This window comes from Mustela nivalis (genome assembly GCF_964662115.1).
Source record: "Mustela nivalis genome assembly, chromosome: 12".
NCBI classification, from domain to species: Eukaryota; Metazoa; Chordata; class Mammalia; order Carnivora; family Mustelidae; genus Mustela; species Mustela nivalis.
Window position 1 is genome coordinate 102946123 of NC_139031.1, and position 23843 is coordinate 102969965.

General features: G+C 41.8%; 1 protein-coding gene and 1 long non-coding RNA gene across 2 annotated transcripts in view; one reads left to right on the forward strand and one right to left on the reverse strand.

The window, feature by feature from the left end:
- Nucleotides 1-23843, reverse strand: part of POU6F2 (POU class 6 homeobox 2) — a 369574-nt gene that overhangs the window by 117566 nt on the left and 228165 nt on the right. The window contains exon 5 of the mRNA XM_082692653.1: nt 2749-3098. Within this exon, the coding sequence (XP_082548779.1) occupies nt 2749-3098 (350 nt within the window). The remainder of the gene's footprint in view (nt 1-2748; nt 3099-23843) is intronic.
- Nucleotides 2765-23098, forward strand: LOC309845140. The gene is made up of 3 exons (XR_014301066.1): nt 2765-2846; nt 22773-22907; nt 22989-23098. It is a non-coding gene; the product is annotated as an uncharacterized lncRNA (long non-coding RNA).

The following is a 23843-nucleotide window of genomic DNA, read 5'->3' on the forward strand; positions in this document are numbered from 1 at the left end:
TGCTAATGCAGTCAATTTCATGGACTTGAGTAAAAGGGTGAAAACCTTATATGGCAGTCTTAGAGAAAAACCTGACAAGAACTATTTGGAGAATTTCAGTCTAGAGTGATACTCTCTGCCAGCACGATTCATCTTTTTTCTCATCTCGAGAAATTACCTCACCCAATTAGACCCACACAAACCACTGCTCTTAATTTATTTTTTTCCTGAAGATACGACAGCCTCTGCACACTGTAGAAGCAATTATTATCCTTCAAAGCTTTTGGTTTTTTAAACCTCCTGCATTACTGGTTCTCCCTGACAATCTAGGTTGTGTTGTTCTTAACTACTTTCTCTCAAGCAGAGTTGGGAAAAACAAGGGACAAAGCCCACATGAAAATAAAGAATCACAAAATAGAATTTAAACCGTCACATATGAATTTAGCTGATCTTTGTTCCCCTTAATAATATTCAAACAAAAGCACTGTGTTCTGGTTCATGGAGATCATTACCTTTGAGAGTTAAATATCTTCGCAGGTCCTTTTAAAGTTTTCTCTTTAGAAAGTTCAAATATTTCATGTTCCACAAACTCAAAAATCCTTCAACTAGTGTAGAAAAAACTGGTATTTCAAAACCATGGAATTCTCCATTTCCTTTACATATGTCTATCGTGAAGGGAAAAATCCTTTTATGTCCACTGATATATATTTATTCTAAATTAGTTCTCTATCTACTGGGTAAAATTTTTAAAAGCTCTACAGAATCATTCCTTCAGTGGTCATCCATTAGATCTACAGAAGTTACAATGTATTCATTAAGTTTATAAGTTAAAATCCCAAGAGCAAAAAATGAGAATATTCCCTCAAGGTTATAATATAAGGAATGAAATGTGGCTCCAAGCCTTCATTTCTTGCAAAAATAATACAAAACAAAACATAGCCCCTGGACTTTTATAGGAAACCATTAGGGCAACTTTGGGAAATTCTCCTAGTAGAATTTATTTCCATGGGGCGGATTGGTGACCTCATCCACAAGTCCTGTCAATAGCCACTCAGATGTTTGTCTACACCAGGCTTTCACTGGCCCATAGAGATCTAGAAGATGTTGACAGTGTTCCGAGAAGATTGCTATCCACAGATTTCAAGTTTCACTCCACTGTAATGAACACCGGATTCTACATGACAACAGAGGACTGAGCTAAGCAACCTCACCCCTCAGAGAAGGATACATTTTTTCTTTGGTAATTTCACCTGTTTAGGTGGCTCAGGTAGAAGTCTTTAACTGAATGGTGTATAGGTCCGTCAAATTTAACTGCTCCTGAAAAGCATTAAACTCATTCTTTGGATTAACAGAGTTGAATTCCGAACACTAAAAACACTGGGACGGCTACGATTGTGCATCTTTTAAGTTTGATCGTACCTTTTTTCTCTGTAGATGTCAAGTGCACACTGAAGATGTTTATAGCCTGTGTTCATGTCAGTCCCAGGTCAAAGGTATTATGCTCTCTCACACTTGTAAGATTTTAAAAAACACATCTTCAACACCGACTCAAGAGAGCGTTCATGTTGAAAGTAATCATGACCCAAGTGCCAGGGAAAATACGATTACTCATCTCACTCAAATGCTTTCATTTCCAAGAAAACTTTGGGCCACCATTGAGAATTCAAGTTCACAGAAACAAAGTTAAGGGACAACAAACAAAGTCAGTTCTTAAAATACTAAGTCTCTAATCCGCTTGCCTCTCTGTCCGTGTGTCATTCTAGCGTGACCTCGCATACTTTGCTGTTGGGGACCTAAGAATGCAGTGCAACCGTTGGTGGCAACGGTGAGGGCTGAGTTGGTGTCTGAAATGAGCGCCCAGGCTGCTCACTTGGTACTAAATCATTGGTCATCTCACCGGGGAGCCGATCATTATACAAGTCAAAACCTGCACTATTAATTTCTGGATTGGAGGTATTGACATCATGGCCATTATGTTTTGAAGCTAATTTATTTTAAAGGCATCTAAGTTAAGAATGGCTTTCTGAACTTTAAAGTTATGTACTCCTGAATGAGGGGAGATTAAAGATCAGCTTTCATAATTAGCCTGAATATCTTTTTTTTTTCTTGATGCCTACAGCCTCAAGGTAATAAAGTAAATGTCCGAAAGCTTTATTATTTTATAAAGATGTGGATTTGTTGAGGCTCCGTGCATCCTTTTAGAGGACTTGTTAGAGCATGGTTGGAATGGTTGGAATCTGGGACCAGACGGGCTGAATTTCTTTACCCTCTTAACCCCAGAGAGTCTTTAGAAAAATAGAAACAAAAGAGCACAAAGTACTTAAGGTAAGACACTGTTGTATTCATAATATAGAGAAATAACCACCATGCCTCATGGACAGGAGATGTAGTTCTCCACGGGGCTACAAAACTGTGCTAGTAATAATTTTAATTGGATGCTATCTTTGCTGCCTTCAGAAAGTATCATAAAATGGAATTATTACGGGCTACAAGTGCACTTCCAGTGCGGGCCTCTCACAGGAGGAAAGAGAAAACATTTATCCATCGGAGGGCAACATCAGCGGCTTCTATTTGTTTCCTTTACATGCCTCCCCAGCTGCCTGCTCTCACTTCTTCCTCCCTGGGTCTGAGACATCAATTCGAATTAGGCGCCTTGGACCCGGATGCCAACTTTTGCAGGCCCTGGGCTTCGGTGGGGTGTGGGGGGAGGGGTGGGGGGACGCCGCCCGAGGGCAGGCCCGGGGCGGCAGGGTGGGGCGGGGAGCATACCTGCAGAGGATTGGGTGGCGTGAGCGGCGACGGAAGGCCATGTCCCGGAGACTGGCTGGGTTTCTGAGGGGGGCTTGCACTCTGCTGAGTTGGAGACGGTTGGTTCTGGTTCTGGTTCTGGTTCTGGGGATGGGGGTGGGGCTGCTGGGGCTGAGCGGGCGGAGCCGGCGGCTGCTGGGAGGCGGGAGGCGGCTGCTGGGGCGGGGCGGGCTGGGGCTGCGGCTGCGGGGGCTGCGGGGGCGCGTGCGGCCCGGGCGGCTGGTGCTGGCCGGCGGGCGGCGGCGGCGGCGGCGGCTGGAGCTGCTGGAGCTGCTGGAGCTGCTGGAGCTGGGAGTTCAGGGATGAGGTAGCTACAAGGAGAGAAAGGGAACGTGGAGTTGAGACACGCGCGACCTCAGCTGGCGGGGTCTCCGACAGCTCGTCCGGCGCGAGCCGCGAGCGGAAGGGTTGGCTCGCCCGCCCTCGTCTCTTCGCGGCTGGCGAGGGTCGTGGGGGCCCTGGGAGACGAGAGTCCCTTCGAGGGGGAGACTTTGCCTTTGGGAGGGGACCATCCTGTCCCCCGCCAGGCATGTCTTTCAAGCACCGAGCAGAGCCAGGCAGGGCTGCGCCAGAAGTGGGAGTAGCGTTACTCGCTTTCCCTCTCTTCCTTCCCACGCTGGCCTGGGAAAGCCACGAACGCTTTCTAGATTGGCTTTCCAGGGTTTAGTTCTTTCGGCAAGTGCCCGGCCGGAGTGAAGAACAGAAACTGAGCTGTCGTCTGCTTTGGATCTCAGGCCCCCATCCACGGCGCCTCTCCCACCTGCCGCTTCGGGCCTCCCCAGTTTGCTCACACGTTAGTTTCAAGTTTCTACGCTTTGGGTGGCTTTTTATGTTTTTTTTTTTTCCTTAAACGTGGCACATACTTCTTGGCTTTGCAGAGACAAATGCCTGAGTCGGAATATTTTGTCTGCTGATCAAAGAGGCAGAAACCCCTCACCCCTCACCTCCACACGGAAGGGTCAAAGTAGACTACTGCGAACTCTGCAGTGCTAACTAGACATGACCTGTCAGAGCCTCAAAAACAGGCCAGGAACTGAGAGAACAAAATCATCTTTTTAAGATTTCCTTGTTGTTTGAAAACTAAGGTGAGCTTCTTCACACTAAACACACTATATTTGTTCTATGCCCATCTAGCACTGGACAGTTTCTACATCAGGAAGAATGTGAAGTTTGGCCAATGAATGATCTAGAGAAAATTATTGCTACAAGTTCACTTCCTCCTTTACCTGAATCTCAGGCTAAAAGCTTTCTAACACTACTACAAACACATACAAGGATCAATGTTGAACCCATAGGTCTTGACTGAAATGTTTTCCTACTTTTCCTTTACTTAGAATTAGTCAACTATTTGAATAGTAATAACTCCTGTTTGTAACATTAAACGAGTTCCTGTTTTTTTTTAATGCTCCTTTAAGGATGATTGAGTGGTTCAGTCAGTTAAGCATCTGCCTTGGGCTCTGGTCATGATCCCAGTGTCCTGGGATAGAGTTCACATCAGGCTTCTTGCTCCGTGGAGAGCCTGCTTCTAAGTTTGCCTTCTGTTGCTTGTGTGCATGCTCTCTTTCTCTCTCTCTCTCTGTCAAATAAATAAATAAATAAATAATGAAATCTTTTAAAAAATGCTCCTTTAGAAAAAAATCCAGTGGTTCTGTAAAGTGGAATATTGCATTACCTGCCCTCACACAACAAATAGGTTCTTGAGAAGTGTGTGCACATTGAACCCTGTGTTGAGGACACCTAGAGAATTTGGTAAAAAAAAATCAAGCAGTGACTCTAAATTTAAGAATCATTTTGTTAAATTTATTGAACATCAGCTAGGCACTAGTACTGTGCCAGGCAGTACGTAGGATTTAATCCTGCCTTCAAGGAGTTCATAGTCTATTTATGGAGATAAGATTAACTCATAAAAAACAATCAGGTCTGGGAGTAACTGTTATAGACCCCTACTGATGGTAGACCAGAAGGACCCAGGGAATCAGGCCAGGGGTTTTCTGTGGGTTAGAGAGGCCAAGGCAGTGTCCATGGAGGTTGTGGAACCAGAGCAGAGAGGGTTCAAGAGAGAGAGGGTCATTCCTCGAAAGGAAGGAAGAGAGGATATTATGGTCTGGAATGTGAGAAATATCAAGATGACACAGCATGGCTTAAGTGATATTTCTGAAGGACAATGTGGAGAACGGAGTGCCTGCACCAGAGGTTCTGGGAAGTTTGAATGAATTTAAACCTTAGAGAAAGCAGAGAGCTTATTTTTTGAAAGTGATGCAAAGATCGCTCCCAGTTAGTCTCCGATATTAAGTCAGATTTTAAACATATAATCTGGTTTATTAGTATTTCTTTTAAAATTGGGTTTGTTCAAAGCCAGGCACACCTGTATCGGCAAAATGGTAGCTTGACAGTTCCCAGGGCACCAAATACCTATCTGTGCTCTCGGGTCCTTTGTAGAGCTTCCCTGTTGGACAGGTTGGGATGGCCAGTGCTCACTGGGTTGGTGAATGACTCTAGGTCTATTCAGCACTTGCTGCAGTGTATGTCCTGCCTTGCATGGAAGCCGCGGTGCTCTGGGAGTCCAGAGGTAGAGACAGTGTGTATGAGACAAGATCGCGAAATACCCAGTCAATGGGAACTCTCTGAAGCTTCTGTTCCGTTTTGCAGCAAACCTAAAAATGCTCTGAGAAATTAAGTCCCTCCAGAAAAAGTCTTCCCATGTATTGGAACCTCAAGAGAATGGCCTGATTTTGTCACCCGCACATTCCTATTATACAAAATCACGTTTTATTGAAGATTTGGGAGCCCCGCTCAATTCTGACCTCCCAGGATCTCCCGTAATCTGTAGGGTCCCAGGAGAATGGGCTTTGATCTTTCCTTTTGGTGAGTTTACAGATTTGGGGAATCTGATTGCATCTGGCCTCCTGCCTGATTCAAATCAAGCCTGTCCTGCTTCCTTTCAGGTAAGGGGCACATATGTCAGTGCTTATTTTCATGGTTGACTTAAATACCATACTGTTTCATTTTAGTTAGAAAATCATTTATCTAAATCAGCATTTAGAAGCAGGATAGACTGGGGAATATTGGCAGACAGGTATTGGCAGATGGGTAGGTGCAGCAGACCCTAACCTACTAATGAGACACGGTTCCAAATGTGTCTTCGTTTCTATATGTTGGTGCGTTCACGTTGCTTGGCTATTTCTTTCCTTTAATCTGCAGCTTGCCTGGAAAGGCATTAAATTAAGCTAAACAAAACTTCTTTGAGTTACATAAACTAATTTGGCATCTTCAAGCAAAAAGTGGTGGACTATAAAATATGTCCAGGTATGTACTGGGTGCAAAGAAAGGCACAAGGGAGTGATACAAGAATGTAACTCTGGTCTGAAGAACTAAAGCCACATACATAACAATATGTAAACAAAAGCTTAAAAAAAGTGGTAAAGCAAGGAGCGTCTAAAGGGCTCATTGTGTAAAGCATACAGAGATACAGACACACGGTAGGAGGGTTCAAAGACATTTAACTACAGAGAATGTGGATAAAATGAAGATTTTTAGGAATGAAACCCTGACCTTATGCATGAAAGATTAAAGATTTTTATGGTAGATGGTAAATATAAAATGTAACTACAATACCAATAGCTATGAAAGAAAAAGAGATGCATAGAAATTTATATTAGGTCATTTAGCTTTTTTTTAAACTTACGGTGTTAAAAAAGAAACATAAAACAAAATTCCAGCCAACTCTGAACTTCCTAGAGAGAACACTATGACAAAATCTGTGGCTCGAAACCTCCCAAATAATTTAATATGACAAAGGAGTAGCCAAGAATCCTCCATTTCTCCATTTGCTCAGTTTCTATTTATCAAGTGTACATTAGAAAAAACCTCTTCTTTTGAATCTTTGTGAGGGGTTTCCTTGGAAGTCTCACACGCAATAGAGCCATACCACCAAAGGAATCAAGGACATTGGCTGGGATTTACGTTGACAACTTCCAAGCTGGGGAATGTTTGTTCTCAGTATCTTTTGGATAGCAAGAGAAAACAAAGAGAAAAACATTCTTCCAATTAAAAGTCTCTACAAATTACCAGTTAGTGCTGAACCACGCAAGCTTCTTTCTTTTGTGGGTTGTTTTTTGGCCAGCTCTAGGTAGCCTATCTCAAATTGTGGACAGAATCACTTGGGGAGTTTGTTAGAAAAGTCAATTCCAGAGAGTAGGCCAAAATCTGCATTCTAAAGCACCACCCAGGGGGTCCAGAGCCCTTGCCATTGTGGGTGCCAGCAGCCCAGACCAGAGGGAGGGGCTGTCAACTGGAGCAGCTTGCCTTGCCATCTCTCCATAACTTTGAGAATGTTCTTCTGAAAAGTGAATCTGTTCTTCCACTAGCAAAAAAATATGAAATAAAATCACTGTTTGGGAAAAAAGGGAAAACAGACACCTGGGAAATCTTTCAGTATCTTTAGCATATTTTTTTGATATGAGGGCAATTTGCCACCCATTACTGCCTTTGTGGACATATTTGGGGCTACTCTTGTTGGAGTCTTTTTACAAGTATTTAAGTATGGAGACATAATGTTAGCTTTCTATGCCGCATTAAACAAGGAAGATTAAAAGCAAAGGAGCACCCATAGCAAAGCAAAAGGAAGAAGTTGCAGCATGGGCCGTCCCCAAGGCAGCCGTACCTTCCCAGAATGCATCAGGGAGGCTGGGGACTCATAGGTGGCTGGGCCTGCTGGAATGTCCAGCAGGATTTGCCAGGGACCCCTTCAGTGACAGCTGTTCTCCTACCATCACCAGAGCTAGGACAACCTAAACTCTCAGGAAAAATCATGGGAAGGCTCTTCTCTAAAGAAATTGAAAAGCATGTCTGGGGAAGAATTAGGATTTCCAATGTGGATGTGGGCACATCAAAGTAAAGTCCTCTTATGTACCCTGAAAAAGCCAGTCAGTTCCCAATATCACCCCAATACACTGAGCTATCAACACTCTTCCAAACCCTTAGGAAGCCATTCCAGTTTCCAACTGTGTTCCAACCAAGTTGGAAGAAGAGAGGACCAATTGGATACTTTCCTATTAAATTGCAGAATACCAAAGATAAAGATTTTTTAAAAACTTAGAAAAATTTCAGAGAGACAAAAGGCAATCTACAAAGCAATGTAAGTCAAACTCACATTAGACCTCCCATTAGTAAAACCGTATGGCTAAGATCAGAGGAGCACTGCCTTCAAAGTTCTGAAAGAAGATAATTCCCAGCCAAGAGTTCTATTGCTGGCTCAACTTTCTGTCAAAAGCAAGAGCAGAGTAAGGCCCATTCTGGAAATTGTCAAAGCTTATACATCCTATCTTTACACACTCTTTTCTTAGGAAATCAACAAAATAAGGTGGTGAGCCAAGAAAGAGGAATATTTAGGACCCAGGGAGCAGTGTGTGACACACAGGCCAGAAATACCAGAAACCCCACTACAACTGTGTCTGGAAGTTCTAGAAAGCAATGAGTCTAGATTGCAGCATGAAGTCAAGGTTTAGGTGAGCTCTCTCCAGAAAAAAATGAAGATTCCATAGAAGTGGTAGAATATATAAGAGCGTGGAAGAATTTGAAAATATGGGAAAAAAAGAAAGGAAACTAGAAACTTTAGCAAAAACAAAAGCTCTCTGGGAAAGCCATGATCAAGAAATGAAAGGGTCGTTCCAAATCAGAACAAGAAATCACTGAGCTCCAAGGAGAAAGGTGGAACCGGTTGAATGCTGTAGAAAAAGAAGAAGCTGGAAGATGGTAGCCACTTCCTAAAAAAAGGATACATTTCTTCTCACAATAAAAAAAGATGGGTAATAAGATACTTCAGGCAAGACAAACAAACAATATAAGAACAAGGTATGGTTTTATAAGAAACAATAAAAGAAACAGACAACATGACCCAGTTGTGCAGTGAGATGTGGTGTGATTTTGAGGACTTGGTGAAGGACAAAAGGAGAGTCTATCTGAATGTTTTCTTTGAGTGGCACTAAAATCCAGACTAGAAGGGCATGTGATCACAGCATACTTCTTGGCTTTGTAGGAAATAATGAGGTAGCCATATTAAGGTTAAAAGTATTTACTGGCTTTCAAGTTTTGAAACAGCCTGTAAATAAGGTATGCAAGATTTAATGAGAACATAAACACTACTAAAATCCTTGACAATGTGAAGTGAAAATTTCCTGGGAGGGAGGAGGGGAAGTGAGAACCAGAGCATTAAGTGGGGACTCAAGAGACCCCTCCATAGGGGACCGAACAAATGGGGATTTAAAGGTGATATTTGAAGTCATAAAGGTAACTAAGATCAGGGCTATACTTCCATCAGTGGAAGGGAGGAAAAGGAAGCAGATGTTGTAAAGGAACTAAACCCGCATACACCATAGCAGGAAATGAGCAGATGAGACATCCAGCTAATAAATGAAGAGGCAGATAGAGATGGAAAGTATTCAGAAACACGGAGATAAGACCATAAGACCTGAATGAAACGGGGAATTGTTCAATGTGCTCACCTTGGAGGAGTAATCCTGAGGGTAGGGAGGAGTACAGCTGCATTTCTTCACAAACCTTCTCACTGTAATGATTTTTAACTACATGCCTGCATTACATCAACAAAGGTTTCTAGAAAATCAGTGTCAACACTTGGGCTGCATCTTGTAGGACAATAGCTAATTCTTTGGGGCCAGGCATGGTTCTAGACCCTCATATTTATTTTCCATCCTCCCAATAACCTTATAAAGTCAGTCTCCTAGATCCAATTTTTCCCAGTGCAAACCCTGAGCCAAGGCTTCAAGTGTCAGTGATTTATTAAGAAGGGCTTCCAGAAGAAACTAGGGTGGGAGTAAAGAACAACAGGATAGAGAAGGGCAAGAAGCAAAGGGTGGTGAGATTTTAGGTGAACTCCCCACCCCTCCCCTATCTCATCCTCTCCCCAGGGGCTCTGAAGCATGAACTGCACTCAGAGCCTGTCCTGTCTTGAAGCTCATCTTCTCCTCTTCCTGCACCAGGAAGTCATTGGCTCCAGGTGGTCTGCGGCATAAACTCCTGGAGCTTCTTATTCTCGAATGGGGGGAAGTGACTCCAGTGCCCCAGAATCAAAGAACTTCCTAAGAACTACCATACAGTATCTGATAATTACCACCAGAGGTCATGATACTGTGTAGCAGGCCCAGAAAGGTACTCAGAAATGCCTTCAAAGTGACAGGATATGAATTTGCATGAACTCATCTATAATGGTTTGGTCACAACACAACCATATCAGGTCTCCTTGACTATTTCTCTATGTAGACAAGGATATATCTATTTATATCTATAAATACACCATCACATACATATCTGTATAATATCCACCTATATCTGCATTTACACCACTATATCTATATATAATCCCAGATGTATGTCATCTGTATATCTATCTATATTTATATCTATATATACACCAAGCCAAGTTAAAGAGACAGGTGGTCTCCAGCCTCTAATATTTTGGTCAATTAATTACTGAACAGAATGCTGGTGATAGAGGATTGAACAAAACAGAAAAGGGTGTTGCTATTATATTGCTTAGAGATCATTTCCACTGAAGGCCCTGAACTGATGAAAGTTTTAACATAGCAATAGGAAGTAACTAGCCATCAGACAGAGGCTAGTTATCACCAGAAGCACAGAAAGAGACGCTTTACAGAAACCAGTTTTGGGCTTGGGATGGTGTTCTGAGACCATGACCTACCTGGCCCAGAGGGGCAGATATACCTCCTTGTGCAAATATTCATGGCCATATTATCTTTGAATAATCGACATGCTTAATTTCATATTCATGGTCATCTGCAAATCTTCTGTCAAGATTAGAATTTTCATGGTTTTGTCCTTCTATAAGCAGAAAAATTGTTCGCCAAAGTACAATCATATCAGGTCCACTTAACAATTATATTTCTTTTTGTAAATTAAAAAAGACATTCTCGTTTTATAAACCTGTCTTTTTGGGTGTGAGTGAGTATAGTAATATTTGGATCCATTCTGCAACACTAATTAGATAGAACTCCTTGAGCTCCCTGGGCTGGATGGAACCAATTTCACCCTGTGCTCCTTCAGCGACACCAACTGTGACTTAAACCTCCTTTTGAAAAGTCCACAATAAGCAAATAATCCAAAAATTTGTATGGAATCAGAAGAGACCCCGAATCGCTAAGGAAATGTTGAAAAACAAAAATAAAACTGGGGGCATCATGTTACCTGATTTCAAGCTTTACTACAAAGCTTTGATCACCAAGACAGCATGGTACTGGCATAAAAACAGACACATAGACCAGTGGAACAGAGTACAGAGCCTAGATATGGACCCTCAACTCTATGGCCAAATAATCTTCGACAAAACAGGAAAAAATATACAGTGGAAAAAGACAGTCTCTTCAATAAATGGTGCTGGGAAAACTGGACAGCTATATATAGAAGAATGAAACTCGACCATTCTCTTACACTGTACACAAAAATAAACTCAAAATGGTAAAAGACCTCAACGTGAGACAGGAATCCATCAGAATCTTAGAGGAGAACATAGGCAGTAACCTCTTCGATATCAGCCACAGCAACTTCTTTCAAGATATGTCTCCAAAGGCAAAGGAAACAAAAGCGAAAATGAACTTTTGGGACTTCAACAAAATCAAAAGCTTCTGCACAGCAAAGGAAACAGTCAACAAAACAAAGAGGCAACCCAAGGAATGGGAGAAGATATTTGCAAATGACAGTACAGACAAAAGGTTGTTATCCAGGATCTATAAAGAACTCCTCAAACTCAACACACACAAAACAGACAATCATATCAAAAAATGGGCCGAAGATATGAACAGATACTTCTCCAATGAAGACATACAAATGGCTATCAGACACATGAAAAAATGTTCATCATCACTAGCCATCAGGGAGATTCAAATTAAAACCACATTGAGATACCACCTTACACCACTTAGAATGGCCAAAATTAGCAAGACAGGAAACAACATGTGTTGGATGGGATGTGGAGAAAGGGGAACCCTTTTACACTGTTGGTGGGAATGCAAGTTGGTGCAGTCACTTTGGGAAAACAGTGTGGAGATTCCTCAAGAAATTAAAAATTGAGCTTCCCTATGACCCTGCAATTGCACTCCTGGGTATTTACCCCAAAGATACAGATGTAGTGAAAAGAAGGGCCATCTGTACCCCAATGTTTATAGCAGCAATGGCCATGGTCGCCAAACTGTGGAAAGAACCAAGATGCCCTTCAACGGACGAATGGATAAGGAAGATGTGGTCCATATACACTATGGAGTATTATACCTCCATCAGAAAGGATGAATACCCAACTTTTGTAGCAACATGGACAGGACTGGAAGAGATTATGCTGAGTGAAATAAGTCTAGCAGAGAGAGTCAATTACCATATGGTTTCACTTATTTGTGGAGCATAACAAATAGCATGGAGGACAAAGAGAGTTAGAGAGGAGAAGGGAGTTGAGGGAAATTGGAAGGGGAGGTGAACTATGAGAGACTATGGACTCTGAAAAACAATCTGAGGGTTTTGAAGGGGCGGGGGTGGGAGGTTGGGGGAACCAGGTGGTGGGTATTGGAGAGGGCATGGATTGCATGGAGCACTGGGTGTGGTGCAAAAACAATGAATTTATTTTATGCTGAAAATAAATTTTAAAAAATTAAAAAATAATTAAGAAAAACAAAAGTCCACAATAGACATTCTTTCCTCAGGTGAGACACATTCCCAAACATCATTCCACAGGATCTCATGAAAAAACAGCATTCTGTGGTCAAATAATTTGAGAGATACTGTATATTGTATTCTATATTTGGAAACCCACAGTGAGCATTAGAATATCAATAACTTAGAATTTTGGCATTAAAGAAACCTGATTAGCATTTTTCATCCAACACTCACCAAACTCACTTGACCTTAGAACACCACCATCTTGCTTTTTCTGACTCAAACTTATGCATGCATATATGTAGAACTAATACTGTGAATGGTCCACTTAGGAGTAATCTAAAGATGTTTCTGTCTGTTGTAGTCAAACATGACCATTCAATAAAGAAATTATATACCTATATGTGAACAAGAAATGTACATTATACAATGTATATATATATATACAATGTACATATATACAATATAGACACATAATGTGCAAATATAATATATATACATATATATGGTGTGTATAATGTACATATACATAATATGCATATATGCAATACATATACATATGTATATGATGTATTTTAATATACTTTTTATATATACAATTTACATATACATACAATGCACTTATATACAATGTATATGTCCATACAAAATTGCATATATAACTATATATATATGAATTACATATATATATCAGTGTCTCTGGAGGAAATAATAAATTATTTTCAATATAAAATAAGTTTAATAAAACCGTTTTCTTTTGGGGGTATAATTGAATGTATTAGTTTTAGGTGTATGGCATTTTGATTGTTATATTTATATATTGCAAAATAATTACCAGAAAAACTTTAGTTAACAACCTTCATCACACCGAGTTACAATTGTTTTATCTTTGCAAGATGAGAACTTGTAAGATTTTCTGTCTCAGTAATTTTCAAATATATGATCTAGTATTGTCAACTATATTCACTATGCTGTATGTTACATCGCCAGAACTTACGTATCTTCTAACTGAAAGTTGGTACTTTTTGAGCACCTTGACCCATTTCATCCACTCCAAATCCCACTTCTCTGTGGCAACCACCTATCTGGTCTCTGAATCTATGAGTTTTTTTTTTTTTTTTTTTTTTTAAAGATTCCACATATAAGTGAAATCATGCAGTATTTGTCTTTCTGTCTGGCTTAGGATATATGGATATCCTAAGGATAATGCCCTCAGGATCCATCCAGGTTGTTGTAAACAGCAGGATTTCCTTTTCTCTCATGTCTGAAGAATCTTCCATGGTACACATATGTACCACATTTTCTTTATCCTTTATCTGTCAGTGGACACTCTAATAAGGCTGCCTGGATTTTTCTGTAATCAGATTTATGCACTGTGGTGAAACCTAGTTAGTTCATGCTGAAGAGAAGCTGTAAGTGAGTGTGGTAAATGTCTTTGATTGATTAAAAATGTAAATAGGTGTTAAGAGGGGTTTATGCATATGGATTTCTTAACCAATGCAGTTTTCTTGAAGGCAAAGAAAGCCTTTCAGGTAGTTAGACAAAAATATAAAGTAGAAAAGAGAAAGACATACAAAAAAAGTTCTTGAAAGGTGCAGAGGGAAACCAGAGCTGGAAATTTCTCTGACTAGCTAGGACAACCTGGGAACTAGCCAGACTCTCGCCAGCACTGGAAAAGCATCACTGTGAGCTATTGAGGAACGTGGGATGGATATTGTGCTCTTCAAATAAGCATACAACATGAGTAAAGGACAAAAATGCAGTTCTATCAATACTAAATCTTTTTTAAAAATAAGATCTTCCTTTCAAAAAAGATTTAAATAACCCCCTCCTGCTTTTTCCTGCTTTTTCCCATCAAATTTTTAAGTCTTCTTCGGGTGTTAATAGCATATCAAATGAGAACGCCTAGGATTTGAATGTGCATTTTGACTAAATTCCTGTGGATAGATTCTACATGTTCCTTGATTTTGCTTGATTGATTTTTCCATAACCTGCAGGGAGTCATAGACTATCTATGGCAACATTCACTCTTGACTTGAAATCTATTTGTTCAGCAGATGAGACCAAATTTATTCATCAGCAAATCCCAACCCTTCCATAATAACTGGTTTCCTTCTCTTCTGGAAGTCGGCAGAGACTCAGTAAAGAGTACGGTTGAAAGCAATGAGACCCCTAACGGGTGATGGTTCTCTAGGCTCTGCTCATTCTCCAACACAGGAATAATCAGGAGTGGGTTTTTGTTTTGTTCTGAAAGATTTGAGGGTCCGAGAACATCACTGATTATGACACTTCACCTTCTTAAATGCCATGTGAGTTAAATGACAGAAAATGCATTTGGGTAGAGTAAGAAGCAGCTCAAAGAAGCGCTCGCGTAATATTCGATCCCATTATTTTCCCCCCATAAATGTGAGAAACAGTTATTAACTTCCTTGGTGACCTCTTCTCAAAAGGCCAATCCACCTTTTAAGTGGAGGTTAAAAGGTTTAAAATTATAGCTAACATTTATGGAGTGTGGTGTTCCCAGAGAAAATTTCAAATCATTAGCGTAGAAGTGAAGCCGTGTTCACTAAAAAGGGAGCTATGGGTATGGGGGAAGAGAAGGAGTATGTCCATCTGCTATTCCTATGCTAAGAAAATAATAACATAATTCTCTACACTTATCAGACAAAGCAAGATGTACACTGGCCTTCAAAACAGCAGTCTCTCTTTGCTTTTCCCTTCCAATGAACATTTGCAGGAGAAAATATTAGAGGCGATTCAAAGTATATGGTGCCTGGTTTAAACACAGCACTATGTTCACTCAAATTTCTTTTAGGCTATAGACACATGGGCCAGTGCTTATTTTCATGGTTGATTTAATCCATCCCTCTGCCACTGTGGGGATTATTCCCTACAGTTATTCTCCAGTGAGCTGTCAGTTCAGATTAAAAAAAGTTAAGTGACAAAGATGCGGTAGCTGATTCCTTTAGAAGGCTCTGGATGCTAGAATGTATAGCAAGAGAGTTCTTTTTAAGAATCGGACTGGGTTCTCCTCTTTTTCACTTCCCCCATAGTACTACAAGCCTTCCTTATGGGGACTGAATGGCAAACTACAGGTGATGCACCGTTGTTCCCATACAACAACGTCAAGGTTACCAATAAGGCTTAATAGTTCTTATCTCATGGGATCTTGCTTATTTCTTGAGAAGAGGAAATAGCATATATTTCCTCTTACTTTACAGATGAAGATGTCTGTAGATGAAGAATCTATAGATGACTCTAGGACCACGTGTATCCTAGTATTGTTTGGCTCACGCAATAAGTGATAAAACTCTCCTTAAGCTACACCTATTTTTGTATTTTGAAACATAGGAATTAACCATATGTCCTTGCTAGATTTGCAGTTCCATTCCAGATTCATTGAAAAGAAACTTGTTCCAAAATGACTTTAACTGTATGGCAAAAAGTTACTCCTATTACATCACCATATTATTGTAATTCTCATTTGTATTTTCTTTTCCCAACTCTGCAGCAAAAGTCTTTAGTAGAATAATTACTACACCTCAAGACTTATTTGATGAGGTTGCATTGACATGCAAATTAGCCTCCCAATTCACATAGTTTGTTTTAAGCTTTCGTATGTAGTAAGTTAAAAAGAGGAAAGCTAGTTTCAACGAAATAATTATATTAATGAAAACCCTACTGGAAGAACAGAGCCATCAAAAGAAGAATTTTTGGAAAATTCATAAAAAGCAATAGATGCTGGAAAATTAATGCGGTCAGAATGTAATATGGTTTCACCTATGCTGGCACCCGTGTTTTCACAGTAAATTTTGTGGATTTCTGCCAGTCTGGTTGATCTTGCTCATGAGAAGTAAAGTAACATTATTTTTACTTTGTTAATGCAGTATGGACGCAAAAGGCAAACACAAACGTGATCAGTGAGGATAGATCAGGTTATACTGTGGTAATAAACTGCCCTAACATCCCAGTGGATTAGCTCAACAAAGTTTATTTCTTTTCATGTCATCATCAGTTGGCAGGGGGTCTTAGCTCGTTGCAGTCACTTCCGTGTCCAAGCTGATGGAGCTCTCACTATCTTGAACGTGGCCAAGATGATGCCAGAAGGAATGACAGATTTTGAGGGGTGGGGATTTAACCCTCTGGTTTAGAAGTCATGTCATCACTTTCTACAGCAGCTCATTGGCCATTAACAACACGTGGCAGTGCTAAATAAAACACCAGACTAGGAGGTGTCATCTCATCAACTCCCAGGGAGGAGGAAAGCCAGACAAATTTGGGGGAGGTAGTTAATGACCTGCATGAGGGCATCACTCTGCCTCTCAGATAGTATCTGTATTTATTACTCTCTTTCCATGTTTGTTTTCCTAAATTTAACCTCATTATTGTCTGGATCATTGAAAGAGCCTAATTACCTGGCCTCTAATGGCTTACCTTCTCTGCTCTCTTGTTTCATTCATTAATTCGACAAATGTTATCAAGTCATGAGTTGAGTGCCCATCTGCCACCAGAATTATCTTCCTAAAACACTGCTAATGGAAGAAAAAAAAAAAAAAGACTGCATGATAGTTTCCATGATCCGGAGAATGGAACCAGAGTGCTCTATCCATATTCAAGAATGACTGTCTTTGCTCCAGCCCTCCTTCCCAGACTCATTTTAACCCCACCTGAGAACTCTCAATGTCCAAATCAGAGGGAGAAGGTGGTGGTACAGAACTCAGCACAACTTATGGAAATGGGGCTTTAAAAAAGTTTGAATTGGTTAACAAGATTAAAGAAGCAGGAGAGCCTGCATAAAATATGCACTGCTCATTTTTCTAAAAAAATAAAAATAAACATAAAAATAAAAATAAAAATAAAAATCCAGAAGATCTTGCAGCAAGTTCTGGAGCTGAGTAACTCTGTACTGCTAGCCAGGGCTGGTCCCCACTGCAGCCAGAATGAACTGCTCTTCTCCCCATGCCTGTAAGGAGACAATTATGGGGAGCCTCGCATTATGATGAATAACGTGTATCCTGTTGCTTCTTTTGCCAAATATCTTCCTACAGAAGGTAACCATTTCAGTCAAGTCTGTTTTTCCTTCTTAATCTTCCTCCTTCCTCTCAGCAACTTGTATATAATAGATGCTCACTAAATAATTGAGAAATGATAATTGTGGGGAATGTAACCTGATTTACCACTTGTTCACTTTATCTTGTTCCTTTTTTTTTTTTTTAATTTTATTCATTTATTTGACAGACAGAGATCACAAGTAGGCAGAGAGGCAGGCAGAGAGGGAGAGAGAGAGAGAGGGAAGCAGGCTTCCTGCGGAGCAGGGAGCCCGATGCGGGGCTCGATCCCAGGACCCCGAGATCATGACCCGAGCCGAAGGCAGCAGCCCAAACCACTGAGCCACCCAGGCGCCCCCCCCACTTTTTTAAAATTTTATTTATTTACTTGAGAGAGAGAGAGAGAGCGAGCGAGCACAGGTGGGGGAGGGGTAGAGGGAGAGGGAGAAGCAGACTCCCCCCTGGGCAGGTAGTCCAACACAGGGCTGGATCTCAGGACCCTGGGATCATGACCTGAGCCAAAGACAGACGCTCAACTTTCTGAGCCACCCAGGCACCCCCGTCTTGTTATTTTTACCTTGTGTCATGTGCTTGCTCTGGCTTGGCTTGCTCTTGGCTTGCTCTGGCTTGGCTCACAAGAGAAGAGATGCCGTGGGAGAATTCTTGAGGTTAAAGAGATTCATTGCTGAGGTTTCTAAAAGACTAGGATCTACAGTCAACTTTGTGGAGGGGTATGGATTCCTGTGTTCCTTTTTGGTGACCATACAGGCAAAGGTAGACATATGCATCTGGAGCCTGGACCAAGACCTAAAAATTCTGTGGAATAATTTTGTTTATGAACTAGGATGTTCATAAAGGAAGTGAATGAGCATTTAGGGATTCCAGATTTGAAGGTGTGCTACAGAAATTCAACATGAAGTATGCATATAAAATGTGGTCAAAGAGGAAAGGACAAGCTTAGAATGCTCTTTGAAAGGTTATCTGGAAAAACAGCCAAGAGCTTCAGGTGGGTCTGCCACAGACAGAGGAAATCATAATCTTAGAAGTGCAAAAAATGTCATCAGAACCCAGGACTGATCCAAATTCCCCCTAATCTGAGAAGAAACATCATAGAGCATATGGATTAGAGAGTTTGAGTTGAAGGTCAGGTTTTTAGTACATCCCTGCCAGCAGGATTTGTGAGTCAGCCAGGCATAACAAGGGCTTTGGCTGGTTAAGTAGGGAGTGAGTAGTAAAAGGGCAGGGACAGATGTAGTAGATGTGGAGGCCCCATGGGTCAGTAGCTGTCTCCTCTCTCCATGCCCACACTCTACTCCTCACCATCAGCAAATGCATGCTCTGTTCATCAGGGAAACCGGGCAAAAGTGTGGGATGGATGATTGTAAAGTCACTAACAGTGTTGGTAAAGCAACACTTATAGATCCTTTCTACTTATAATGAATTAAGACATTAAATACAAATCTTGAACATGTTGTAGATTAACTGTTTAGAGGAAGATGAGAATTTGAATTTTATGGCAACACTAGCATCTCATAAATATAAGTAATTCTCATTGTTGCTTGCCTGGACCAATGTAATGATCTTCTGTTTTCTCTTCCATTGTGTGTGTGTGTGTGTGTGTGTGTGTGTGTGTGTGTGTGTGTATACATATATGCTTCATAACGATGGTTTATATATTATAAGTGCTCCTTTTCTTTTTATTTTACTTTTTTTTTTAGATTGATTGATTGATTGATTGACTGATTTGACAGAGAGCGTGCACAAGCAGGGAGAGCAGAAGGCAGAGGGAGGGGGAAAAGCAGGCTCCTCACTGATCAGAGAGCCCAATGAGGGACTCCATCCCAGGACCCTGGGATCATGGCCTGAGCCCCAAACAGATGTTTAACCCACTGAGCCACCCAGTTTCTTTTTAAACTGAAGCATAATTGACCCACAATGTTACATTAGTTTCAGGTGTATAACATAGTGATTGAACAACTCTATACTTTATACTATGCTGATCACAAGAGTAGCTACCATCTACAAAATGTATATAATAAAAAATACATTTTGAAAGTACAGTTCCCCCTTTCCTTTTCTCCCTCTGCTTTCTTCCTTCTTTCTCCCATTTTCCTCTCTTCCTTCCTTTTGCCCTATCTTCCCTCTTGACTCTAACAAGTTATTAAGCATCTACCATTGCGAGGGAAGTATTAACATGAATTAGACTCTGATTTCCCACAGTTCATTCACAACCCACCCAGGGGGAAAGACAGGCAGATGGCCAAACATAACACAATGTGATAGTTTAATACTTCTTGTTTAACCGTATTCCCCTCTTGCCTTATTCTCCAAGATGAGTATAAGTCTTCAGCCTTCACATTAAAACCGCCCACAGCTTAGCCTCAGCCCCCTTTTCTGGAGTTTGTTCCCCTGATTCTCCTACATGAGACCTCCAGTCTGACTGAATGGCTTGAGTGTACAGTAGGTGCATTGCAATGCTGTCCTGGTTGTGGGATGTATACATATCCTCCATAGCTCTCACGCAGACTGTGTTATATTACAGCGTCGTTGTCCTTGTTGAGACCATGTTGAGACTCCGAGGCTGTGTTGAGCCTGGATCATGAACGCTCTTGAGAATCTGTTAAAAATACATACCTGTGCTTGATAGACGTGTTCATATTTGAAAATTTAACGTAACTTTTCAGGAGATTTCAGATGCCTGTGAAGCCCACCCATAGATGTCTACCCAAGGTAAACTTCTGGGATCAGTCTACAGGTGAGGGTGAAAGGCACTGGCTTTCTCTGAAACATGGGGCCCCCAATGGTGTCCACTGATGTGGAGAGGTGGGTCTTCATACTGAGACTCAGAGTACGGAAGGTGGGCTGCAGGTGGCAGAGGGAATTCCAGCCCCTTTGATGGTTTTATTCTCTTGGGTCCGGTCTCGACAGTCCTTGCTTATGCTCTGGACCTCCCAGGTGGGAAGAGTTAAAGGTCTCTCTGCCACATGGAGATTCATTCTGAGTGAGCTCAAAGACTATCTGATGGCAGCTTACTCTTTGAGCTTTTAGTAAAGGCATGATAAAATATTCCAGTGCAGTCTCGTTCTGTTAGAGGGGTTAACATGATCCTATAATGGCAGATATTAGACACCACAGAACATTCCTGGACCAAGGGGCTGATTTTTTAAAGAGGCTGTCTGCGAATGAGGTGGGCGTCTCATAACTCTTCATCTACATCATAAAGGAAAATACTTGTAAATAGTACATTTGGAAAGAGTTATTGGTGTTCTGTGAGTAGAGAGTAGGGACTCTGTATCTTTCACCTCATGTCAAGAAAGAGGGGTTTCACACAATGACACAGAGGGCTTATTTGTATCTTGGCACTGGGGAGACACACTGGACTTGTGTAGGGCTTTAGCTCGGACGATGCAAAAGGTGGAAGACAGGCTGACTGGCTGCTCTGATGGGCAAACAAAGGAAAGATGGCAGGTCTAGTGGCTGGCACCTCAGGTTTGTGTGAGGATTTCCTAGGGGCCAGGTGTGGGCCAGGTGCCTGAGGGAGTGCTGGTGTGGACCATCTTAGAGCCCATCTGAGAGAGTTCTGAGGAGGGTGAACAGGTCTCAGCAGGGAGCATTTAGAGGTAGGGTATCACCCACATTGAAGGATCTATAGTCCAAAGGCCAGGACTGGGAGGTGGACTGGAGGTTTTCTCAAATCCACGAAACCACCCCTCAGAGAAAGAAGAGTCCCCTATTAATATTTCCAAGTCCAGTGAGCATGAAGCTGGATGGCAGACTGCCAGTCAAGTCGGGTGTCCCTGCCCTCCTCACCTCTGTAGGGGTCAGAACCTGTCGGTGGTCAGGGGTAAAGGAGCTGGAACCTGAGGTGGGGAACAGCTGGGATGTTGACTGTTACTGCATCTGGACATTGTTCTTATTAAAGTGAAGTGGTGTTGGGGCACCTGAATGGCTTAGTTGGTGAAGTGTCTGTGTCTTGGTTCTGGCCCAGGCCGTGATCTCAAGGTTCTGGGATCAAGTTTCACACTGGGCTCCCTGCTCAGTGGGGAGTCTGCTTCCCTCTCCCTTTGCCCCTCCCCTCTGCATGCATGTTCTCTCTCGCACACGCTCTCTCAGTAAATAAAGAAATAAATCAAGGTAGTGTTTCTATTACTCAGGAGTGGCCAAAGAAGCTGTGGGACCTCTGTGAATTGTCATCTGGAGGCAGGGGAAGAACCAGCCTTAGTCCATGAATTTGAAGTGAGAGCAGGGGTCACCATGACGTTGAGCAAGTCCTGCTTGTTCAGCCTGTGGTTACACTAATGTTAGAGGATCGGATCCTCGGTTTGTTTTTTCCTGAGAGGGAAGATAGGGTCATTTGCAGTACAGACTTGGTAACTGCTGGTTTGAGTGCTCAGTACTTTTTCTGTGCTTTTTCTCCCTAGTGTGGCCCTTGTGAGGCCAAGACCTTTGTTGGGGAGAAAGGGTAAGTGTCCTTTCCTTTGGAAACATGCATTCAGCATTGGGCACATATTTATTGACTGTACTATTAAGGAAGCTGTCAATTTTTGAGACGTGGAGGGATCACCTAGGATGCTTATAAAAATGCTTATTCCAGGCTCCACGGATTTTGATTAGGTAGACCTCCAGTGGGCTGAGGAACTAACCACTTTTCACCAAGCTGCTTCTGATACATGAAGGAAGTTGTTCATCCTCGAGTAGCACTGGCCTTCAAGGGGTTCTAGGCACTGTGCTGGGTGCCTGGGAACGCCCAGAGAACCAAGGATATTTCTTACCCTCCAAAATCTAACAGATTGGGGGCACCTGGGTGGCTCAGTGGGTTAAGCACCTGCCTTCAACTAGGGTCCTGATCCTGGTGCCCTAGGATCGAACCCCGAGTGGGGCTCCTGGCTCAGCAGGAGGTCTGCATCTCCCTCTGCCCCTCTTACTGCTGATGTGCTCTGTTTCTCTCTCTTAAATAAATAAATAGATAAATAAATATCTTTAAAGGAGAAAAGCCTAACAGATTGGCGGCATATGTACATAGCCTGTAAGTTATTGACATACATGAGTATGTATTTCTTTTGGAGGCATTTACAAACCCCTGGACAGCAGTAGGATTAGTGTGGGGAAAAGAGAGAGAAAACCCAGTGCAAGTGGCAAGAAAGAAGGGTGTTTCTGCTGGTGTGAAGATCAGATTGACAAGGGAGGGAAATAGAACGCAAAGTCTTTAAGAGGCCAACTGCAACAAAAGGGTGACTTCTAATTTGATGATTCCTCTGCCAGGATTCTGCCAAATGTATGAAAATCAGAGCTGGCAAGGTCCTTGGAACTCATTGCACCCAACCTCACCCTTGAGAAATAAGGAAAATGAGACCCAGAGACCTCATATGATTGGCCCAAGTGCACACAGAGGAAAAGGTAGGCTTGTATATCTGTAAACTTTGGATATATTTTGAACCAATAACCGCTTATACTCAAGGTAGACTTTTATTGGCTTAGAATTCTAGGGGCAGTTCAAGTCCAATGGGTAATAACCCGGCAAACACATGGTTGAATGAGTGAACTAATTAGAAGGGCCTCCAAAAGTGTCTTCTTAAAGAACTATTTCATCGCAGATAACACAAGTAAGTGAAAAAAAATCCCCATGGTAATTTATTATCGCTTAGCTTTTGACCATAAATTATTAAACTTGAAAAATATCATTGGCACAGAAACTGAATTGTGTATACATCTTCATTTGTTTAGGCAACAGATATTTTCCGAAGGCCTCCCGAGGCCCTGGGGCCTCTCCCAAGCAATCTGGCATGTGAAAGAAGGCGGTGTGCACGTTAGAAGGGACCGCAGCTCTCTCTGGGCGTCTGCTGCCTTTCATAAACCATCAGTGAGGGCCAGCCCTGTGGGCAGCGTATTTCTAGTTCAGCTGGGAATCATTTTATCTGCGAGTGAATTAGGTGGTCCTCTGGGAAATAGAGCCCCTCCCACACATTCAAGGCCAGGTAAAGAATTTCAGTGATACCTATTCCCTTTTGGCCTATAGGATGGCTTTCTGCAGAGGGAGAAGAATTGAAGAAAGAGAAAGTGCTGCTCTGGAATAGAGTGAATTGCTTATCTTTGCAGGAAGGGGAGCCCCTGATGCTTTCTTCTCTCAGGCTGAGACAACGCCACATCACCAGAAGCTCCTGTCATCTTGGGCAGTGGTTGCACGGGACCTCTCTAGTTTTGCCCCTTGCTTTTCAAGTGAAGATATATAACCAGAGATTGGATATTCGAAAAGACTCAAACCCACAGTAGTAAAACTTTTTTCCCTTTTTAAAATTATTAGGCAGTTAATACAATAAATTTCTTTCCTGGAAT